This window comes from Phasianus colchicus, chromosome 29 (genome assembly GCF_987193195.1).
Source record: "Phasianus colchicus chromosome 29, bPhaCol1.hap1.1, whole genome shotgun sequence".
NCBI classification, from domain to species: domain Eukaryota; kingdom Metazoa; phylum Chordata; class Aves; order Galliformes; family Phasianidae; genus Phasianus; species Phasianus colchicus.
This window is the reverse complement of record NC_143464.1, coordinates 4,158,731-4,181,543: the sequence shown is the minus strand read 5'-3', so window position 1 is coordinate 4,181,543 and position 22,813 is coordinate 4,158,731. Positions and strand designations below refer to the sequence as shown.

The window sequence follows — 22,813 nt, the reverse complement described above, 5'->3', positions numbered from 1 at the left end:
GAGGCACCTCCTCGGCTTGTGATTGGTCGAGCGGCCCCGCGGTCACGCCCCCAACTCCGCGTGCCGGCCGCGCGGCTTCGCGCCCGCGGCCCATCGAAAAAGAGCGGGAAAATCGCCCGCCCAAAATTACCTCAGGGAACAAAATGGCGGCAGGGAGCCGCCCCGCAGGGAGGGGAAAAATAAATACACTCAGCCTCAAGAAAGCGGGCAACGAAGCTCAAACAAACAGTCAGAAATGCAGAAAGGAAGCGAAAAAAGGGTGTGAAGGGAAATATTTCTGTGACAAGTGCGTATGGTGATGGGGTCAATGGGAGTGGTTGTTTGCTGCTTGTAAAATGCATTCGAATTGCGTATTAGGAGAGGGCAAAGATGAAAAAGACCAAAAAAAGAAAAGTTTAGTTGTTGGGATAAAGATGAGATCTAAGTAGGATGGCAGCAATTCCCTCCTAAAAGCGGGATTTTGGGGGCCTTCATCCAAACCCCATTTGGAGATAACAGTTTGTGTGTGGGGAATAAAAAAAAAAAAAGAAATAAAAAAATACTTGGGAAGCTCAAATAGAGCCTGAATGCAAACCTTTTTCTGCTTAATAAAGCATTAAAGTGTTTTCAAGCACTTTAAAGCATTAAAGCGGCTGGCGGAGGCTTCCCAATTGCAGGACTGTGTTTATTCCCATCCAGGGATCTCTTAAGGTCAAAATTTCCCCTTTTTCCCTCTTTTTTACCCCAAATTCTCCCCCCTCCCCCAGCCCACCCCTTCCCTACCATCTCCCCAGCGAACGCGTTAAGCTCTTACGGAAATAAATACATTAAAAAAAAAAAACAACAAACAAATAAAGGGAAAAAATAAATAAGGTTATTTCCGGGCGTTCTGTTTTTCTTTCTTTTTTTTTTTTTTTTTTTGGCAGGTCCTGGCCCCTCTCCAGACTGCAGCCTGCGGACAAACCCAGCTTGTCTCCGTGAATGCAGCGTTTGTTGAGACGGAGGAAAATGGAAAAAGAAATAGGAGCAGAAAAAAAAAAAAAAAAAAAGAAGAGAGGAAGGTGAGCTGTTCTGGGGATGGGTGAGGAGTGAAGGCAGCGAAGGAGGAGGCATGGAGGAGCTGGGCTGCACCTGGGCTTGGTACGCCGTGCTGCCCTTACTCCTGCCTGCCCCAGGTCTGTCCCTCAGCCCGGAGGTGAGCGCAGACCGTTAACGAGTTCGTTTTTATTAATTACGGGGAGCGGGCTGAGCTGTGGGAGGGGTTGTGTTGACGCTGCCCTCGCTCACAGCTGCCGGTGAGGAGCTTTGGTGTGAAGGCCACCATCGTTTCCCGCTACGCTTCCACCTGTGTGTGCGGCGCCGTGCACAACCCCGACGCCCGGCCGCGCCGCGCCGCCTTCCAGCTGGACCTGCCGCCTGCTGCCTTCATCACCAACTTCACCCTGTAACGAGGAGGGGCTGCGTGCCCACATGGGACACTCGGCTGGGTGAGGAGAGGCAGCCGTGCACAGCTGGACTTGCTGTTTTCCACCAGGATGGTTGGTGGCAAGGAGCACCGGGCTGAGGTGATGGAGAAGCGCCGGGCTCGGGAGCTGTATGAAGCGGCCCGCCGGCAGGGCAGGACGGCCGCCCATGTTGGCACCAAGTGAGCACTGGGAAGGGAGGATAGGGATAGGGATGGGATAGGGATGTGATAGGGAGGGGAGGGGATAGAATGGGGAGGGGAGGGAGGGGAGGGGGGTGAGGGGAGGGGAGGGGATAGAATGGGGAGGGGAGGGAGGGGAGGGGGGTGAGGGGAGGGGAGGGGGGGTGAGGGGAGGGGAAGGGGGGTGAGGGGAGGGGAAGGGGGGTGAGGGGAGGGGAAGGGGGGTGAGGGGAGGGGAGGGGGGGTGAGGGGAGGGAAAGGGAAGGGGGGTAAGGGGAGGGGGGAGGGGAGGGGGGGAGGCGGGAGGGGAGGGGGGGAGGGGTGAGGGGAGGGGGGGGAGGGGAGGAGAGGAGAGGAGAGGAGAGGAGAGGAGAGGAGAGGAGAGGAGAGGGATGGGGAGAGGAGAGGGATGGGGAGAGGAGAGGGATGGGGAGAGGAGAGGGATGGGGAGAGGAGAGGGATGGGGAGAGGAGAGGGATGGGGAGAGGAGAGGGATGGGGAGAGGGATGGGATATGTCAACATGTGATGGCAGCTGTAATGCTCCCCTCCTGCCACACAGGGAGAAGGAAACCCAACGCTTCCATGTGACGGCCTCGGTGGCAGCCGGCAGGGATGCATCCTTTGAGCTGTGCTACGAGGAGCTGCTGCGGCGTCGCTTGGGCACGTACCGCTACGCCCTGCACCTCCATCCCCACCGCGTCGTAGCCGAGCTCTGCGTGGAGCTGAGCATCACCGAGCGGGCCGGCATTGCTCAGCTCCGCGTGCTGCCTCTGCTCGGAGGTACGGCCGTGCTGACAGCGGTCCCCCCCGTCTCGGTGGCAGAGCCCTGATGCCACCTCCTCCACCACGCAGGCCGGGTGACGCCGTCCATCCGGGTGGAGAAGGGCACGCACTGCGCCCGCGTCGCCTTCAAACCCACCCCGCAGGAACGGGCAGCGCTCGGTGATTTCGTGCTGGAGTACGACGTGGCGCGGCGTGACGCCGCAGGGGAGGTGGAGGTGTGCTGAGGACGGATGGATGCACCGGGAGGTGGGTGTGAGCCCATCCTCCAGCTGCCCCTGTTTGTCCTCTAGCTGTACGACGGACACTTCGTCCACTTCTTCGCACCCACTGGGCTGTCCCCCATCCCGAAGGATGTCGTCTTCGTAATCGACGTCAGCGGCTCCATGTCAGGCATCAAGATGAAGCAGGTAGTGCTCAGACACCCCACAGACCCCATTTCTTGCCGTGTCCCCACTTTTACTCTGCCCGTACCCACAGACCAAGGCGGCCATGCGCTCCATCCTGCACGACCTGCGTCCCCGCGACCGCTTCAACATCGTCGCCTTCGCCGAGGCCGCCTGCGTGTGGCAGGAGGGCGGCTCCGTCCCGGCCTCTGCATCCTCCATCCGCAGTGCCACGCGGTACATTGACGCCCTTCAGGCTGATGGCTGTGAGTACCACACGTAGTGAGCATCTCTGCATGTGCAGCGCGTCACTGTGCTGTCACACACGGCTGCCAACACCGCATTGCCCTCTTCTGACTGCATTATCACACACCTCCACCTGCTGTTCCCGCAGGGACCGACATCAACCACGCACTGCAGGTGGCAGCTGCTCTCCTTCACCGCCTGGCCGAGGAGCCCCGCGTCGCCCTGCTGCTCCTCCTGACAGACGGCGAGCCCACCGCGGGGGTCACCGACGTCCCCCGCATCCTCTCCAACACCCGCCGTGCCCTGTCCCCCTCAGCTGCTCTGCTTTTCGGCTTGGCTTTCGGGGCCGATGCTGACTTTGCCCTTCTGCGCCGTCTCGCCGCCGCCAGCGGGGGAACAGCGCAGCATATCCCCGAGGACGCCGACGCTGCCTTTCATCTCACCGACGTTTTCAGGGAGATCGACAGCCCGCTCCTGCGGGACGTGGAGCTCACCTACCCCGGCGCAGCCGCACGGCACGTCGCCCCAAAGCTGTTCCCCGGTTATTTCCAAGGCTCTGAGCTGGTGGTGGCTGGGAAGCTGGAACCGGGCACGGAGCGGCTCCGTATCCAAGCATCCGGGCGAGGCGGTGAGGGCGAGCTCCACGCCGACACCGAGGTGGTGGCAAACATCACCGAGCTGCCACCCAGCTGTCCCCAACACCCTGCTGCGCTGCTCGGTGCCTTCGTCCGCCGGCTGTGGGCCTTTGTCACCATCCAGGAGCTGCTGCGGGCTCAGCTGGGTGCCAACAGCACGGCCGCACGCCGCCGGCTCGCTGCCGAGGCCACCGAGCTGTCCCTGCTCTATCACTTTGTCACCCCCTTCACCTCCCTCGTGGTGACGACACCGGGTGACGGAGGACTGACGTCCCCCCCCAGCATCACCACCATCAGCCCCACGGGGACACCGGACGTCACGGGGACACCGGATGGAGCTGTCACAGCTGCTGCTACAGCACGGGGAGAACTCGGGGACCACACGGTGACGGGGGACACAGTGCCACCCACCGTGCAGCTGCAGCCCCCCCCACCCCAACTCCAGGTGCCCCCAGTGGCGTGGGGGGGTCCCAGCCTGCCCCGCGGCCCTGGGAACGCGGTGCTGCTGCAGACAGATGAGGCCGAGCTGCTGGCACCCGGCGTGGGGGGTGAGGAATTCGTGGAGTCCTTGAACCCCCCCGTCTATGTCATCCTCACACCCACAGGTGGGCTCTGCCCCTTCTCCACAGAACCCTAAATTTCCCCCTTTTTGTGGCCTACCCCTCCCCTCCCCCCACATCCTCACTTCTATCTCATCCTCCCAGGGCCCCCTGATGATGAAGATGCCACAGGTAACAGCCCCCCCACAGCCCCAAAATCTGGGAAGGAGGCACACCACAGCTCCCCTTCCAATTACCCATTTCTCTTCCAGATCTTAGCCATGATGTTGATGTGGGTGAGTTGAGGGACACTGCATAAATGGGAGAGGAGCACAGAGATACCCAAGACCCCCAGGATTGGGTGGGAGGCGGCACAGCACCCATAACAGCATCTGCAGCCCCCCCATGCATCTCCCCTTATTCTCTAGCTTCCTCCAGCCCCACATTCTTCACCTTTTCAGCCTCAGGTAAGGGGACAGAGGGTAAGGGGGCGGTACCAAAGGGGTTAGAGGGTCCCAAATGACCCCTCCGACCCCCCCACAGTGGATGGGGACCCCCACTTTGTGGCCCACGTTCAGGGCACGCCGTACCCCCTCTGCTTCACCCTCGATGGTCGCCCCGGGGACATCCTGCAGCTGCTGACTGACCCGTCACTCGGTGAGGACACCCCAAAAAACCTGTGGGGAGCCCCCAGTGCCCTTTAAATAGAGGAGGGGTCACCCCATGTCCCCCTCCCAACCTATTCTACAGGACTAACAGTCCATGGGCACCTGATGAGTGCCCCATCCTGGCCGAGCGCCCCATTACGTCCCCGCACCTTTGTCAACACTGTCACCATTTCGGGGCACACCGTCATCGTCACCGTCACCCTCCAGGGGATCCGTGTGAGCGGGGAGGGTCCCCCCATTTCTCTGCCCTTCTCCCATCCCACCCAACTCCACCTCCCCCCCGTGATGCTGGTTTTGGGGCCGGGGGGCCGCCTGCACCTCCAATGGGGTCCCCGCTTGGAACTCCTGGTGTTGCGTCACCGCTACAGCCGACCCGGCGCCCTGCAGCGCGACCACCTCGGCTTCTACATCACCAACGGCAGCTGGTTGTCCCCAAGGGCTGGGGGGCTGTTGGGTGAGTGCTGTCCTCACCCCCACGGGGTGGCTTTGTCACCTGCACAGGGGGGGGTGTGACACGTGTCCCCTTTCCTTTAGGCCGCCTGCGTGGCATCCGGCTGTTCCCACTGGGGACAACGGGAATGGCGCGGCTGTCCCGGGGTGAGGTGACAGTGATGGCCAGGCTGGTGACAAAGGAGCTGCAGGTGGCACAGGGGACAGCCCGGCCTGGCCGCTGCTGGTTGGTCCCACGTTCCAAAGTGCCGGTGCTGCTGGGGGGGCCCTATGGGGATTTCCTGTCCCCCTCTTCACTGCCAGCCTAAGATTGTCCCTGCTGTCCCCACGGATGTGGGACTCTATGGGGTTGGGGATTCCATGGCCACCTCCAGATCTGGGACATAAGGAGACAATGCAGCCACTGCTGGACCCCATGGGGGGGACTTCACAGCCACCAGTGTCCCCATAGGTGCTCAGGTGACTCCAATGCCACCACCAATTCTATGGATGTGTGATACGGGACATCATGGCTGCCACCAACCTCAAGGACTTGTGGAGGCCACCATTGTCCCCAGGAATTCGTAGAGACTCCACAGCCACCGCCAGCTCCATAGATATGGGGACCCCATGGCTGCCAATATCCTCACACCTCTGGCACATGTGGGAACCCTAAAGCCACCATCAACTTCTGGAGTGCTGAAACAAGCTGACCTGCCCCACCAACCCCCTTCAGGAAACAGGGGACCACTCTGTAACCTCCCCAAGTAGCCATGAGACCCCAACCACATCTCCAGACCGCCTTGACACCCCAACTCCATATGTATTTTTATTGCCAAAGCTGCTTTTTAACCATTTCATACAAAAATAATAAATCTCCATCTTCAGAACTGCATGGCTGCCATCAGCGAGTCCGAGAGCTTGGTGGCGATTTTTTCTGCCAGGGAAGAGTGTGGGGAGGGGGGGAAAATATGGTCACCATTGGAGGTGCTTGTGTTGGGGGAGGGAGGGGAATGAGGAAAAAGGGTCGACTCACAAAAATTACAGATTAGTTTTCTGCTCACCTGCTCTTTTTTGCAGCTTTTTCCTCCGTTTCCCAGCAGCTGCCAGCCCCTGGCCCTGCAGCAGCGGGGGGAGAGCAGCCACCTCCTCCAAACGTGGGGCACGGGGTGGGGGCTCTTCCTCTTCCCCGCCTCCCCCCGCCTTTGTCCGTGCCTTCAGCTCCACCATCACCGCACCGAGCTGGGGAGGAGATCCTAAAGAACCATCTCCATACCCTAAAAACCCCAAATTCACCCCATTCTTTTTTATTTCCATACCTCCAGGTCGTCCCCATTGTCCTCCTGCTCGTGGCTGTCCTCCATGGTCTCCTCCTCTTCCTCAGGGACACACGGGGACATCTCAATACCCGTCACCACCTCCGGAACCACTACAACAGGACCAGGTCAGCGCAGTGGAGATGAGTGGGGGCTGAATTTTGGGGGTAAAAAACCCCAAATTCCCACCTGCCAGCGCCTCAGCGTCGCCCCTCTCCAGCGCCTCAAGGTCGAGCTCCGGCCCCATTGATTGTAGGATCTGTGCCTCCAGCTGCACCCCAACCTCGTCACGCTTGGGGGGGTGTGTGTAGTAAGAGATCTTCCCGCTGTGGGATTTTGGGGTGAATTATGGGGTTTTAGGGTGCAGAGTCCCCGCTCTGTATGCTGTCACACTGCTCACCTGGTCCAATCGTGTAGCAAAGCCACGGCGGCGGCGTGGGGGTCTGGGAGCCCCCCCGGACGGAGGCGGCCCTGCCGGCGGGCCAGGTGGGACAGGAACTGCCGGGGGTCAGGGCAGGGGGGCACCCCATAGAGCTGGCTCAGCTGGGGAGAAAAGGAGAACAGACCATTGTCACCCCACTGTCACAGTGATGGGGACCTCCCCGTCCCCATGGCAATAGGGCTGAGCCCCACAGATGCCATCAAACTCCACAGCAATGGGGTGGAGATCCTCCCCAAACATTCCTAAACTCCACCAATACCCCCATGATCCCCAGCAGTGGGACTGAACCCCTCCCAAACAGCCCCAAGCCCCACAGCAATGGAGCTGAAGCCCCCCCATGACACCCCTAAGCCTCACAGCAGTGCGTCTGAGAACCCCCGGACACCTCCAAACCCCACAGCAATGGGGCTGAGACCCCCTCAGACATACAAAGCTCTCCAGACCCCCCCAGAAATAGGGCTGAAGCCCACCCCCCTCTCATAGCAATGGGGCTGAACTCACCTGCTCAGGGGGGCAGCGCCGCAGGATGGCAGCAGCGGGGGTCAGGGGGTCCCGCAGGCGCTGTGGGGCCAAAGCCCCCCGGAGTGGGGCGGCAGCAGTGGGGGCTCCTGTCTCCATGACAACACCGGGGCAATCCAACAGCTGGATGTGGCGGTCCAGCTGCACTGTCTGCAGGCACCTGGGAGGGGGGAAGGGGCTTAGATTGACCCCTCCCTCACCCCCAACTTAGGGGAAAGTTGGAGGGGGGCTTGCGTCAGCTCCTCCCTTAGGGAGACAGAGCTTACCTGGTGACCCCTGGCACTGCACCCACCACACACACCCGGCTCCGCTTGAGGCTGTTGATGAGGCTGCTCTTACCCACGTTGGGGTACCCTGGGGGGCAAGGTGGGTCAAAGGGGCAACTGGGGGGAGTCAAGGGGGGAATTGGAAGTCAAAGAGCTGGGGAATTGGGAGTCAGTGTGGAATAAGGGGTCAAAGAAGTGGGGAAATGGGGGTCAAAGGGGACACTGGGGGTGAAAGTATTGGAGAACTGGGGGCCAGGGAGGAAACAGTGTTGAAGGGGTGGGGAATTGGGGCTCAGGAGGAAACTGGGGGTTGGTAGGAAATTGAAGGCCAGAGGGGGAACTTGGGGGGTCAAATAAGTGGAGAGTTGAAGGTCAGGGGGGAATCTCAGGGTCAAATAAGTGGAGCACTGGGGGTCAGTGGGGAATTGTGTGTTGGGGGGAGTCAAAGGAGTGGGGAATTGGAGGTCAAAGGAGTGGAGAATGGGGGATCAGGGGAAGCTGGGGGTCAAAGGGTGGGAAATTGGGGGTCAGAGGGGGGGGAACTGGGGGTCAGAGGGATCCCCAAACACTGGGGGGGTCCTAAAGCCCCGCTCACCCACGACGCCCACAGTGATGGCCGTCTTCACGTCCTGTGAACGGCTGTAGTTGGCCAGCACCCGCAGCAGGCAGTCGGCCCCAACACAGCCACTGCCAGCCAACACCTCCTCTGGGGCTGCTGTCACCGGAACCCGGCTCTGCTTCTGTGTGGGGACACGGCCAGGTGACACGGGGTGACAATGGGACACTGGGGGACACAGGGACATCGGGTGACAACGGGACACTGGGAGAGACTGGGTGAGATGGGGACACCACTGGGTAACAGTGGGAAACCACCGGGTGACACAGGGACACCAGGTGACAATGGGACATCACCGGGTGATACGGGGACAACAGGGGACAATGGGGACATTGGGTGACAACGGAGATACCACTGGGTGACAATGGGGACATCGGGTGACAACGGGACTTCAGGTGACAATGGGGACGCCGCCAAGTGAAAAAAAGGATGTCAAGTGATGAAGGGATAACAGTGGGAGGGAAAACACCAGGTGACAAGGTGACAATTGTAGGTGGCAACAGGTGACAGGAGAACACTGTTGGGTGACACAGGGACAGTGGGTGACAAATGGGCATCAGGCAACAAGAGAACATGGAGTGACAAGGTGACACCGGGTGACAAAAGAACACTGGGTGATAAACAGACACCAGGCAACAAGGGAACAGTGGATGACAACGGGACAATGCTGGGTGACAATGGGACATGGATAGGTGACAATAGGTGACAATGGGACACTGCTGGGTAATACTGGGTGAACATAAGGTGCCAAGTGACAAAGGAACAAGTGACAAAGGGAGAGCGTGTGACAAGAGCACAACACCAAGTGACAGTGGGTGATGCCAGGTGGCAAAAGGAACACCTCTAGGTGACATAGGGACAGCAAGGACCAGTAAGTGACAGCAGGACGCTGCTGGGTGACAACGGGTGACAACAGGATACCAGGTGACAAAGGGAGAGCGGGTGACAAGACGACAGCACCAAGTGACAGTGGGTGATGCCAGGTGACAAGGGGACACTGCTGGGTGACACAGGGTGACAAGACGACATTAAAGGACACTGAGTGACAACAAAACACTGCCTGGTGACAAGGGGACACTGAGTGACAGCGGGTGACACCTCCCCCTCCCCCCATTGATGGCAGCTCCCCACCAGGTTGCGGCTCTGCTGCTGCGTGGACGCCTTGAAGGCCACGGTGGGGAACTCAGCACGGAGATACTTCAGCCACGCGGCCACCACGTCCCGCGGCACCAGGTCTGGAGGAGGGACAGGGATGACAAAATGTCACCGTGCCACACAGGGGTCCTGTATGCACCTCCCCCACCCCCATAAAAAACCCACCTCCCCTCCGTACCGATCTTATTGAGGACCAGCACCAGGCGCTGCCGGCTCCCAGCTCTGCGCACGGCCGCTTCCAGCTGTGGGCTGCGACAGCCCTGCGGGTCCCGGGCGTCCAACACCTCCAACACCACATCAGCAGCCTCCAACACCTCCCCCCCCGCAAAAAAAAACACCAATGTGATTCAGCATAGGGGCACCCCCCAAAAATCACTCTTTTTTTTTGTTTTTATCCCCCAACCCCAAAACCCAGCGCTCACCTTACGCAGCTCCCGCCCGTACTGCCGCAGCGCCGCCTCTCCCTGCGCATCCCCCCGGCTCGACGCTTCCTCCTTCTAAAAAACCACAATAGTATCAAACTGAGGGGGGGGTCTCACGGTGGGATGTGGCTGGGGGGAAACAGCCCCCAACTCACTTTTTGCTCAAAATCCCTCTGCCGGCGCAGAGCGTCCTCCTGCAGCCCCCCCAGGCTGCGCCGCTGCCCCACTGCTGCCTCCCGCGCCGCCTCCCGCCGCCGCTGCGCCTCGGCCGCCTGCATGAGGGGGCAGAAATGCCTTATTTTGAGGTCTTTCACCCCAAAACTCACTTTTTTTTTTTTCTCTCCCTCTTGTGTGTGTTCCAGCATTACCCTTTTCTGCCTCTTCTCGTTCTGCTGCTCCACGTGGGCGGCGAATCGGCCCAACTGCGGCACCCCGGGGTCCTTCTTCCCTGCTGCCTTCACGGCTTTGCCCTGCAAGGTGGGATGGGCCCAGTTTGGGAGGGGGACAATCCCAGTTCGGGGGAAAGAACCGGTTTTGGGGGATACTGGACCCAACTGGGGAGGGATCTGGACTGGATAAGGGTGAAACTTTTGTGTCTGGGAAGGGGATGATCCCACTTTAGGAAATTAATCACCTTTTAGGAGGAAGTGGACCCGTTTTGTGGGGGACAGTCCCAGTTAGGGGGGAACAATCCGAATTTTAGGGGGAAATCTGAGCAGTCTGGAGGGAGAAGGGGGATCTGGAGCAGTTCTCGAGGGAAAATGGGAAGATCTGGGGGGAGTCTGGCCTAGTTGTGGAGGAAACTGTGCGAATTTAGGTGGATAATGCCAGTTCAGAAGGAAACTGGCCAAGTTTTAGGAGAAACTGGATCAGTCCAAAGGAAACCGGACCATTTTGTGGAGGGCACAATCCCAGTTTGAGGGAATGTGGATCAGTACGGGGGAAAAAAATCATACTGGGCAGGGGAAGGAGGGAAACGGAGCAATTTGGGAGGGGAAAATCCCAGTTCAGAGGAATCTGAACCAGCATGGGTGGAAATAACCAAATCTGGGGGAAACTGAACGGGTTTAAAGGGAAACAGAGCAATAGGGGGTTTGGGGGGGGGGGGGGGGGGGAGGGAAGGCCCGGTTCTTGGGGAAACCGGACCGATTTTTTTAGCGAGAGGATGAGGGGACAGAACAATTAGAGGGGAAAATGGAAAATTTCCCGTCTGGGGGAAATCCAGACAAATTCTGGGGAAAAACGAACGAGTTTAGGGGGAAGAATGTTCCCATTTTGGGGAAAAACACCCCATCCCCGGGTGCTCCGGCCCCGCTCTCACCTGCAGCCGCTTCCCGCGGGCCGCCTCCCTCCGTCGCCCTGCGGGGAGCGGCAGTGTGACGGGCAGAACCCCCCCCAGGCCCCCACCGCCGCCCCCCGGGACGCACGGGATCGGGTCATGGCTGAGCCCACGCTGCTCTGCTCACTTCCGCTTCGCTGCTTCGTCACTTCCGGCGCGACGGCAAAAAACCACGCCCCCTCTGCGCCCACCCGAGTGTCGCGCTTAGTGACGCCATCACACTGCGACGCGCCGCGCACAAGATGGCGGCGCCCACACCCCCACAAACGAGCGGGACGGCCCTTAACAAGAGTGCACTTTTTTTATTCCTTTTTTTTTGCGGATTTTTTTCTTTTTTTTCTTCCTTTTTTAAACGTTTTTTTTTTTCCTCTCACTTTGGGGCGGGGGAGGGGCCGAGCCGCTGCTTTTATATAATTTTTTTCCTTTTTTTTTTTTTTTTCTTTGAGCCACCCCCACCCTCCCACCCCCTCCCCCCCCCCAAAAAAAAAAAGCGGGTGAAGGGACGGGGGAAGGGCGGCCCTCCCACCCCAACCCCCCCCCCCCCCAGAACTCAACCTCACAAAAAAAAAAAAAAAAAAAAAAAAAAAGCAAAAACCGAGAGAAGAAAAAAAAAAAAGGAAAAAAAAAAAACCCACCAAAAAAAAAAAAAAAAAAAAAAGGAAAAACAACAACAACAACAAAAAAAGGAAAAAAAAAAAAAGCCAATGGAACCGAAAAATATATATATATATTTATAGGCGGGGCCGGGGCTACGCCAGCCCGAAGCCCTCGGAGCACTCCTGGATGGCCAGCAGCAGCATCTGCCGCAGCTTCTCGTAGCTCTCGTAGGCCGGCAGGTCCAGCTGGTTGAAGCTGTGGGGTGGGACGTCACGGCCCCGTGTCCACGTGTGTCCCCACCCCATATCCCCGTGTCCCCGCAACCCCACTTCCCCATCTTCACCTATGTCCCCACCCCACATCCCCCCAACCCCACTCCCCACGTGTCCCCACCCCATGATGTATATCCCCATTTCCCCTCAACCTCACACCCTCATGGTCCCACGTCCCCCCAAACTTGTAGCCCCATGTCCCCCCAACCCCATGTTCCAACATGTCCCCACCCCATGGTCCCCTATGTCCCCACCCCACATCCCCCCAACCCCACTCCCCACGTGTCCCCACCCCATGATGTATATCCCCATTTCCCCTCAACCCCACACCTTCATGGTCCCACGTCCCCCCAGACCTGTAGCCCCATGTCCCCCCAACCCCATGTTCCAACGTGTCCCCACCCCATATCCCCGTGTCCCCTCAACCCCACTTCCCCATGTTCCCCTATGCCCCCACCCCACATCCCCCCAACCCCACTCCCCACCCCATGATGTATATCCCCCTTTCCCCTCAACCCCACTCCCTCATGGTCCCACGTCCCCCCACACTTGTAGCCCCATGTCCCCCCAACCCCATGTTCCAATGTGTCCTCACCCCATTTACCCTCAGTCCTCACCCCATATCCCCGTGTCCCCTCAACCCCACTTCCTCACGGTCCCCTCTGTCCCCACCCCACATCCCCCCAACCCCACTCCCCACGTGTCCCCACCCCATGATGTATATCCCCATTTCCCCTCAACCTCACACCCTCATGGTCCCACGTCCCCCCAAACTTGTAGCCCCATGTCCCCCCAACCCCATGTTCCAACATGTCCCCACCCCATGGTCCCCTATGCCCCCACCCCACATCCCCCCAACCCCACTCCCCACGTGTCCCCACCCCATGATGTATATCCCCATTTCCCCTCAACCCCACACCTTCATGGTCCCACGTCCCCCCAGACCTGTAGCCCCATGTCCCCCCAACCCCATGTTCCAACGTGTCCCCACCCCATATCCCCGTGTCCCCTCAACCCCACTTCCCCATGTTCCCCTATGCCCCCACCCCACATCCCCCCAACCCCACTCCCCACCCCATGATGTATATCCCCCTTTCCCCTCAACCCCACTCCCTCATGGTCCCACGTCCCCCCACACTTGTAGCCCCATGTCCCCCCAACCCCATGTTCCAATGTGTCCTCACCCCATTTACCCTCAGTCCTCACCCCATATCCCTGTGTCCCCTCAACCCCACTTCCTCACGGTCCCCTCTGTCCCCACCCCACATCCCCCCAACCCCACTCCCCACGTGTCCCCACCCCATGATGTATATCCCCCTTTCCCCTCAACCTCACACCCTCATGGTCCCACCTCCCCCCAGACCTGTAGCCCCATGTCCCCCCAACCCCATGCTCTAATGTGTTCCCACCCCATATCCCCTCATGTCCCCACCCCATATCCCCAACCCCGTGTCCCCCCAACCCCACTCCCCACCCTATGTCCTCATCTGCCCCAACCCTGTGTCCCCACCCCACGTTCCCATATTCCCATCGTTCTCCAACCCCATGGTGCTGTATGCCCCCACACGCCATTGCTCCATGCATGGTGCTGGCCCCATGTGTTCCCACCTCATATCCCCACATCCCCAACCTCCTTTCCCTACTCCATATCCCCATGCCCCCCCCAACTCCATGTCCTACCAACCCATGTCCCCCATGTGTCCTCAACCCCCCATGTCCCCTCACCCCCTTGCGTCCCCACCCCACATACCTACCTGTCACCAAACCCGTGTCTCCACTCCATGTTCCCATATCTCCGTGTGTCCCCAACCTCACGTCCCCACGTCCCCATGTCCCCTCAACCCCACTTTCTTATGGTCCCATGTCCCCCCAAACCCTTGGCCCCATGTATCCACTCCATATCCCCAGCTGTACCCACCCCATAATCCCATATCCCCATGTGTCCCCAAATCCCCATGTCTCCATATCCCCATCCCATTATCTCCATCCCCACCCCCTTATCGCCATGGCAACCTGGTGCCACCTCACCCCAGTGTCCCCATGTTCCCCCGGTGCCACCAAAACACGTTTCCACATCCCCACATCCCCACGTTATGTCCTCAACCCCATGGCTCTGTTCACCCACCACTACACCCACGTGTTCCTATGTCCCCCCCGTCCCCATGTCTTCCTTCCTTATCTCTGTCCCTATGTCCCTGCATCCCCCATCCTTATATGTGTCCCTATGTCCACCCAACCCTGTACCCATGTCCTCCTGTCCCCATTCCTGTCTCCCCCTTCCCTATGTATGTCCCCATATCCCTCCATCCCTGTCCCCATGTCCCCCTGTCCCCCATCCCTACGTATGTCCCCACCTCCTCCCAACTCTTTGACCCCATGTCCCCCACCCCTATATACGTCCCCATGTCCCCCCAACTCTTTGACCCCATGTCCCCCATCCCCGTCCCCATGTCCCCTGCCCTCATGTCCCCCTGTGCCTGTGTCCCCCTGTTCCCCATCCCTATATATATCCTCACGTCCTCCCAACTCTTTGACCCCATGTCCCCCCATCCCTGTCCTCACGTCCCGTCCTCATGACCCTCTGCCCCCCATCCCTATGTATGTCCCCATATCCCCCCAACTCTTTGACCCCATGTCCCCCCATCCCCACGTCCCCTGTCCTCACGTCCCTCATCCCTGTCCCTACGTTCCCATGTCCCCCATCCCTATATATATCCCCATGTCCCCCCCCAACTCTTTGACCCCATTCCTCCCATCCTTGTCCCTGTATCTCTCTGTCCCTGTGCTCCCACGTCCCCCATCACCCTCCCTTTGTGTCCCCCCCCCCCACATCCCCGTGCCGTTACCAGGTGTGTGCTGAGGGCAGGCGGTCGGTGGAGCGGTCGTCGCGGTGGATCTGGAACTTCTGGATTCCATTCATGCCCTCGAGGGCAGCAAAGCCCTGCAGAGGGACCTTGGATGTCCCCGTCACAAACTGCAGGAACTTGGCCCGGTCCGCCTGGTCAAAGGAGCGCAGCGCCCGCCAGAACCACTGGATCTGATGGGGAGGGGGGGAGGGAAGGGGGGAGGTCACAGCCTGAATCGGTGGGGATGGGGATGTGGGGATGGGGGGATATGGAGACACAAGAATATGGGGACGTGGGGACATGGGAGTGCAGGGATGGGGAGACATGGGGATGTGGGAACACAAGAACATGGGGACGTGGGGACATGGGAGTGCAGGGATGGGGAGACATGGGGACACGAGGATGTGGGGATGGGGGGACATGGGATGTGGGGGTATGGGATGTGGGGACACAAGAATGTGGGGATATGGGGATGCAGAGAGACAGGGACATGGGAACACGGGGATGTGGGATTTGGGGACACAAGAACATGGGGATTCGGAGACATGGGTTGTGGGAACATGGGAATGCAGGGATGGGAAGACATGGGGATGTGGGGACACAAGAATATGGAGATGTGGGGACATGGGACATGAGATTGGGGAAAAAAGACAGAGGAAAGTGGGGATGTGGAGACATGGAGACATGGGGCCAGGGGGACAAGAGATGTGGGGACACAAAGAACAAACATGGGGACATGGGATGTGGGGATAAGGGAACGTGAGGATATGGGGCTGCGGGGACACAGGGATGTGGGAGCGCAGGGATGGGGACACAGATGGATGGAGATGGGGAGGTGTGGGAACACAGGAACATGGGACGTGGGGACAAGGGGATGTGAGGACAAAGAGACAAGGGCACAGGGCATGCAGACGTGTGGACACAGGGAAGAAGGACAGGGGGATGGAGGACACGCAAGTGGACATGGAGACACGGGGGTGAGGTGCCACCAGGATGGCAACCTCGGGGGTAAGGAGGGTTTGGGGTTTCCCCCCACCTGGATGGAGTTGCCCTGGTACTTGTGGTACTCGGTGTTGGCCTTGAGGTCGTCGATGTCGATGGTGGGCAGCCCCGAGATGAGCAGCTCCAGCTCCTGCTCTGTGAAGATGGAGATGAGGCGCTTCGGGATGATCTCGTAGAAACCCTCCAAGAAGGCGGCCAGCTGCTTCCGGATGGCCCCTGGGGGACAACAGGGGACGTTCAGAGGGGGAGGTTTTGACCACCAGGACCCCAACCTGCCCCCCCCCGGCCCCCCAGACCCCTGTCTCACCGGTCATGCGCATCTGGCAGACGAGGTGCACGTATTCCTTCTTGTTCTCCTCCGTCACCAGCACGTTGGCTCCGTTGGGTTTGAGGTCCCGCACCTCACACACCCCGAACTCCTGCACCTGGGGGCGGTCGGGGGGGGTGAGGGGCAAATCTTGGGGCAGAAGGACATCCGTGGGGCAGAGAGGACACCCCAAGAAAGAGGGGACGTCCCTGGAACAAAAGGGGACACCCCTGGGACAGAGGGGACACCCAGAATCAGGAGCACCACTGGCAGGGAGATTAGGACCATAGGGGCGACCTTATTTTGGGGTGTCTCCAGAGCTCTACGGGCCACAGGTGACCGGATTTCGGGGTGTCCCCATGTCCCCAGGGCTCCATGGGACGCAGAGGACCCGTTTGTGGGGTGTCCCCCCCCCTGCTGCACACCTCGGTGCTGAAGGTGAGGTCGTAGCCCAGCGTGGAGACGTCGTTCTCCAGCAGGTAGACCAGGCCCTGGTAGAAGTGGTAGTCCTCGCTCTCCATGTCCGTGTACCTGCGTGGAAATGGGGGTCAGCACCCCTTTTTTGGGGTTCCCATATTGTTTAGGGGGGGTTTCGATACCTTTTTGGGTTCTGCACCCAAAATAGTTGGGTTCTATGCCCCGCAGTTAGGTTCTCCACGCTACAGTTGGGCTCTCTGCCCAAAATTGTTGGGCTCTAGATGCTATGGTTGGGCTCTATGCCCTGTGCTTAGATTCCACGTCCCAAATAATTGGGTTCTGCACCCAAAATTCTTGGGTGTTCTATGTCCAAAATGGTTGGGTTCCACACAACTGCTGGGTTCCGTGCCCCTCAATGGCATTCTAGACCCCACATTTGGGTTCTGCGCCCAAGACAGTTGGGTTCTACACACTACAGCTGGAGTCTTTGCACCACTGCTGGGTTTGAGATGTTACAGTTGGGTTCCACAGCTAGGTTCTCTGCACTACAGTTGGGTTCTATGCCCCAAATAGTTGGGTTCCAGACAGTACAGTTGGGTTCTATGCCCTGTGGTTGGGTTCTATGCCCCAAATAGTTGGATTCTATGCACCACAGTTAGGTTCTAGATGCTATAGTTGGGTTCTGTGTTCCACTGTTGGGTTCTAGATGCTGTAGTTGAATTCTGTGTTCCACCATTGGGGTTTAGATGCTACAGTTGGGTCCTAGACACCATAGTTGGGTTCTATGCCCCATGGTTAGATTCTAGATGCTACAGTTGGACTCTATGCCCTGTGGTTGGGTTCTAGATGTTAATAGTTGGACTCTATGCCCCGTGGTTGGGTTCTAGATGCTATAGTTGAGTTCTCTGCCTCGTGGTTGGGTTCTAGACACTACAGTTGTGTTTCACACCCTGTGCTTGGGTTCTGCACCCCACAGTCTGGTTCTACACCCAAAATCACTGGGTTCTGCTCACTCCAATTGGGTCCCACGCCCCCAAATCGCCGAGTTCCACCCCCAAAACATTTGGGTTCCACGCTCCTTACCGGACAGACTTGCCCAGGATGTGTTTGTAGAAGGAGCGGGTGAAGTAGCACTCGAGCAGCCGGTTGTCGTAGACGGCTTTGGCCACGATGCGCCCCACAAATTTGAAGTAGCTGAGGTGGTTGGGGTTGCAGTGGGACGAGGGGTTGATGGTGTAGGTGACCCGGTCGCCCGGCGAGGTGCGGAACAGCGCGTACATGGGGTTGAACATCTCCCTGGAGATGATCATGTACCACTCGCGCAGCAGCCCCCCGGCGTCCTGCCCCTCCTCGCCCTCGAAGACGATGTACCTGCGGCGGGGGGAGAGGGAAGGGGTGGTTGATGGGATCCCAAACGGCCCCTCGGACCCCAAAACGTGGCCCTACATATCTCACACCAACCCAAAACCCAGCTCTGGGGTCCCCTAAATCCTTTGACGTAGTCCTGGAGGATGCGGCGTACCCCAAAATTTCATCCTACGGATCTCACGCCACCCCAAACCCATCCCACATCCCCTAAGGTAGACTTGGGGTACCCTACAGACCCCCCAAAATCTGTCCCTAAGGACCCCACATAACCCCAAACCCATCCTTGGTGCCACCCATAACTTGTAACCCTCTTCTGGGAGAGCCCACCCAGCCCAAAATCTGTCCCTAAGGACCTCACATAACCCCAAACTCACCCTACATCCCCTCTGTGGTCCTGGGGGGATGGCACATAACCTGACCCTAAGGAGCTCATGCAACCCCAGCCTCATCCTAAAACCTCTCAGGTGGCCTTGTGGTGCCATACAGACCCCAGAAGCTGACCCTAAGGATCTCACATCACCCCAAACCCATCCTAAAACCTCTCAGGTGGCCTTGGGGTGCCCTACAGACCCCTCGAACCTGGTCCCATGGATCTCTACACAACCCAAACACATCACACATCCCCTGATGTGGCCTTATGGTGCCCTACAGACCCCAGACCCCGACCCTAAGGATCTCACGTCACCCCAAACCCATCCTAAAACCTCTCACGTGGCCTTGGGGTGCCCTACAGACCCCAGAACCCAACCCTACGGATTTCACGTCACCCCAAACCCATCCTAAAACCTCTCAGGTGGCCTTGTGGTGCCCTACAGACCCCAGAACCTGACCCTAAGGATCTCACGTCACCCCAAACCCATCCTAAAACCTCTCAGCTGATCTTGGGTGGCCCTACAAGACCCCAAACCTGCCCCCTGCGGATCTCCCCCCCGCCTCAACGACTCTGGGTCCCCTGGCTGCCCCCTTTGGGGTGACTTTTTTTTTGGGGGGGGTCTCACAGTCGGTTCTTCATCTCCTCGGGGGATTTGCGGTGCAGCTCCCGGTACGAGTCCTCGAAGACGTGGTCGCGCCGCACGTGCACGGCCATGTCCTCCTTCCGCAGGCCTTCATCCAACCTCTCCAGCTCCTGGCGGAAATACCTACAACGGGGGGGAAGAGGGGAAAAAAAAAAACACCAAAAAACAACAAAAAAAAAACCCAAAACATTAAAAAAAAAAAAGTTTTTTTTTTTAGGGGGGAAGGAGGAGGAGGCTGTCACCCCCCCGCAGGGACGGCATCGCGTCGCCCCCTACTTGCGCTTGACGTCGAAGTCGAGGACGCGGATGTAGTCGACGAGGACGGCGAAGGGGCCGTCGGCCAGGTGGGTGGTGGACTGCCGCAGGATCTGGTTCAGCACCGTGCGGTGGGTTTCTGGGGGGGGTGGGAGGGGGTGAAAAAGGGGCTTTGGGGGTTGGTTCCCGGCAGCCAGAACCCTGATTTCTGCCCCAAATCCCAACTCCTCTCAAATCCCCTGAAAGCATCCCGGACTCACAACCCCTGTCTCCCCAAATCCCTCAAATCTCCTTTAGATGCCCCAAACCCCCTTCCAGTCTCCCCAAATACCCCCAGACCTGCCCCCAAACCACCCTTCCCCCCAAGTCACCCCTAAATCTCATTCTAGCCCTCCGAATCCCCCTCAGATCATCCCCAAACTGCCCTTCTCCCCCCAAATCTTCTTCCAGTCCCCTAAATCCTCCCAAACTCTCTTATCACCCCCATCTCCCCTTTCTGCCCCCTAAATCCCCACCAAACCCCTTCCAGCCCCCCAAGTCCCCATCCAAACCCTCTCCCAGACTCCAAAAATCCCCCTTTCCACCCCCCAACTGCTCCCAGTCCCCCCCAAACCCCTCTCCCAATTGCTTTCTGCTCCCCAAGCCCCCCTCCAACCCTCTTCCAGCCTCCCCAACTCCCCCCAAGCCCCTTTCCAAATCCCCTAAATCCCCCCAACCCTCTTCCTGTGCTTAAATCCCCCCATATCACCCTTCTAAACCCCCAAATTCCTCCCACCCCTCTTCCAAACCCCCTTCCAGCACCTGAAATCCCACCCCCACCTTATCACCCCTCAAATCCCCCAACACCCTCCCAAACACCCCCTCCCAAATCCTCCTAAAAACCCCCCTCCAGCCCCAAGTGCCCCCATAAATCCCCCCCAATCCCTCCGACAGCCCCACAACCGTCCCTCAAATCACCCCCAAGCCCCCTCCCAGCCCCCCAAATCCCCCCCAACCCTCCCCCCATCTCTCCCATACCAGCAAAGCGCAGGAACTTCTGGGTGTCGGGGGGCAGGCTGGCTGAGATGTGCATGGAGGAAGGCTCACGGGAGAAGAAGGGGTCGAGTGAGGAGGGGGTGGCGGGGGTCAGCGGGGCGGGGGACAGCGGGGGGGGCTCGTCCTTGATGTGGGCCAGCTGGCTCTCGCGTGTGTCCCGCACCGGAGGTTTGCTCTCCCGCTCGGTGGCGTGCACCAGGAAAAAGGCTTCGACCGCCGGCTGCAGGACTGGAATGGGGGGGGGGAGAGGGAAATAAAGGGGTTAGGGGACCCCAAAACTGAGGAGGGGGTAAGAAAGGGGTGGTTCCTATAGCCCCAGGGTATCCTGAGCCCCGAATTCTCCTCTGAAAGTGCTTTCTTTTTCCCCAAATCCCACCCTGGACCCCTCAAATCTGTTCCAAAAATGCTTCCCATCTCCTTAATCCAGCCCCAAAAGCCCCCCTCTAAAAACTCCTTCTCACCCCCAAACCCGACCCCAGACCCCGCAATGCCCTCTAAAAACCATTTCCCACCCCCCAAAACCTACTCCAGCCCCCCCAAATTCCGTCCCATCCCCTTAAGAGTATCCCAGACCCTGCAAAAAACTAGTCCATCACCCCAAACCTCCCCCAGAAGCCCCTTCCCATCCCCGAAAACCACCTCAGACCCTCAACCCACCCCCCAAAGCCCCTTCCCCTTCCCTAAAACCACCTCAGACCCTCAAAATACTCCCCCTCCCATCCCCTTAATCCACCTCAGACCCCCCCAGATTCCCCCCCAAAAGCCCCTTCCCATCCCAGACCCTCAACCCAACCCCAAAGCCCCTTCCCCTTCCCTAAAACCACCTCAGACTCTCAAAATACTCCCCCCTCCCATCCCCTTAATCCACATCAGACCCCCCCAGATTCCCCCCCAAAAGCCCCTTCCCATCCCAGACCCTCAACCCAACCCCAAAGCCCCTTCCCATTCCCTAAAACCACCTCAGACCCTCAAAATACCCCCCCTCCCATCCCCTTAATCCACCTCAGACCCCCCAGATCCCCCCTAAAAACCGCCTCCCATCCCCCAAATCCCCCTTCCCATCCCCTTACATCATCCCAGACCCCCCCCAGGACCCCCCCAGCCCCTCACCGAGCACGGCGTGCTGGTCGTGGGACTCCTCGAGTTCCTTGAGGCACTCCCCCAGCATGTCCCACAGCTCGTCCAGGCACAGCTGCTCGCTCAGCAATGGCAGTTCTGGGGGGGGCCGTTCTTCCCGCTCCCCCCCCTGCGGCCCCTCTGAGCCTGTGTGTGTGTGGGGAGGGGGGGGGGGCACAGGGTCAGCCCTATGGGGCTGCTGACCCCCCTCTGTGCAAGCTAGGAACCCCCCAGTTGCACCTGAATGGGATGAACTGGTGTGTGTGTGTGTGGGGGGGGGGGGACTGGTTTATACTGGGAAGGGAGAAATGAGGGGGATGGGGGTCACTTGGCTGGGGGTGGGGTGGGGGAGGGGAGAGGGTCAGCCCTATGGGGCTGCTGAACCCCTCTGTGCAAACTGGGAACCCCCCAGTTGCTCCTGAATGGGATGAGCTGGGGTGTGGGGGTGGAAACTGGTCTATAATGGGAAGGGAAAAATTAGAGGGGGGTGAGGGGAAGGTACTACTGAGTCAAGAGGTGGGGGGGGGGCACAGGATCAACCCACTCCACACACCCAGTGCAAACTGGGAGCCTCCCAATGGGATAAACTGCTGTACTGGGGGCAGGGGGAGGCACTGGTTTATACTGGGGGCAGGGGGAGGCACTGGTTTATACTGGGGGCAGGGGGAGGCACTGGTTTATACTGGGAGGGGCACCTGGGGGGGTTCCTGGGTCACTTGCCCCGGGGGGTGGCATGAGGTCAGCCCCATAGTGCTCTGCTGACCCCATCCCACAGGAAGTGGGAGGCCCCCAGCTGCCCCCTAATGCCATAAACTGGTGTATGGGGGGGGTACTGGTTTATACTGGGCGGCACTCACCCACAGAAGGGGCATCCGGGGGGGCGGGCGAGGGCTGGTCCACGTCCATGGGCGACTCGTCGCGGCGGGGGGTGCCGTCTGCTGGGCCGGGCTCAGACTGGGGGGGGCACAGGGTGGGGGGTTATGGGGGGGCCCCGGGGGGGTCCGTGTCACCCCCTGTATCCTCCCCCCACCATAGAGATGTAGGGGGAAGGGTGGGGGGGTCAGGAAGGGGAAAAAGGAAGGGGGATGGGGGAAGGGGGGGGGAAGAGGAAGGGGGAAAGGGGGAAGAAGGGGAAAAGGGGAAATATAATGTGCAGGAAGAGGAGGATGAAGAAGAGAAAGGAGAGAGGAAGAGGAAGG

At 59.3% G+C, this 22,813-nt stretch overlaps 3 protein-coding genes across 4 annotated transcripts in view; 1 reads left to right on the top strand and 2 right to left on the bottom strand.

The window, feature by feature from the left end:
• The first annotated feature begins 7 nt into the window (after positions 1-7).
• On the top strand, positions 8-6,006 carry ITIH6 (inter-alpha-trypsin inhibitor heavy chain family member 6). Its single transcript, XM_090126780.1, is given in 14 exon segments — positions 8-286; positions 906-1,174; positions 1,269-1,423; positions 1,514-1,624; positions 2,185-2,623; positions 2,699-2,815; positions 2,886-3,057; positions 3,186-4,277; positions 4,377-4,403; positions 4,484-4,507; positions 4,640-4,678; positions 4,755-4,868; positions 4,962-5,333; positions 5,414-6,006. Coding segments are annotated over 13 exon segments (2,970 nt in total). The 5' UTR covers positions 8-286; positions 906-1,090; the 3' UTR covers positions 5,638-6,006.
• A 117-nt stretch (positions 6,007-6,123) lies between these two features.
• Positions 6,124-11,767, bottom strand: GNL3L (G protein nucleolar 3 like). 2 transcript variants are annotated; one of them, XM_031610518.2, is made up of 15 exons: positions 11,472-11,767; positions 11,366-11,403; positions 10,413-10,514; positions 10,200-10,316; positions 10,045-10,119; positions 9,801-9,936; positions 9,599-9,702; positions 8,447-8,591; positions 7,852-7,939; positions 7,568-7,745; positions 7,025-7,167; positions 6,814-6,950; positions 6,628-6,737; positions 6,373-6,550; positions 6,124-6,245 (listed from the first exon to the last, which is right to left on the bottom strand). In XM_031610518.2, the coding sequence occupies exons 1-15, from the start codon at positions 11,482-11,484 to the stop codon at positions 6,193-6,195; spliced, it is 1,617 nt and encodes a 538-aa protein (XP_031466378.2). In that variant the 5' UTR covers positions 11,485-11,767; the 3' UTR covers positions 6,124-6,192. The 2 variants fall into 2 exon arrangements, with proteins under 2 accessions (XP_031466378.2, XP_089982907.1); XM_090126781.1 differs by lacking the exons at positions 10,413-10,514; positions 11,366-11,403; positions 11,472-11,767 and having other exon boundaries at positions 9,788-9,936; positions 10,045-10,116; positions 10,196-10,298.
• A 314-nt stretch (positions 11,768-12,081) lies between these two features.
• HUWE1 (HECT, UBA and WWE domain containing E3 ubiquitin protein ligase 1) overlaps positions 12,082-22,813 on the bottom strand; it is a 99,452-nt gene continuing 88,720 nt past the window's right edge. The window contains exons 75-85 of the mRNA XM_090126479.1: positions 22,472-22,568; positions 21,609-21,761; positions 20,481-20,726; positions 19,485-19,602; positions 19,191-19,331; positions 17,908-18,195; positions 16,833-16,938; positions 16,408-16,525; positions 16,135-16,316; positions 15,099-15,289; positions 12,082-12,235 (exon numbers count right to left, since the gene is read on the bottom strand). Coding sequence (XP_089982605.1) covers positions 12,133-12,235; positions 15,099-15,289; positions 16,135-16,316; positions 16,408-16,525; positions 16,833-16,938; positions 17,908-18,195; positions 19,191-19,331; positions 19,485-19,602; positions 20,481-20,726; positions 21,609-21,761; positions 22,472-22,568 — 1,743 coding nt within the window. The 3' untranslated portion in view covers positions 12,082-12,132. The remainder of the gene's footprint in view (positions 12,236-15,098; positions 15,290-16,134; positions 16,317-16,407; positions 16,526-16,832; positions 16,939-17,907; positions 18,196-19,190; positions 19,332-19,484; positions 19,603-20,480; positions 20,727-21,608; positions 21,762-22,471; positions 22,569-22,813) is intronic.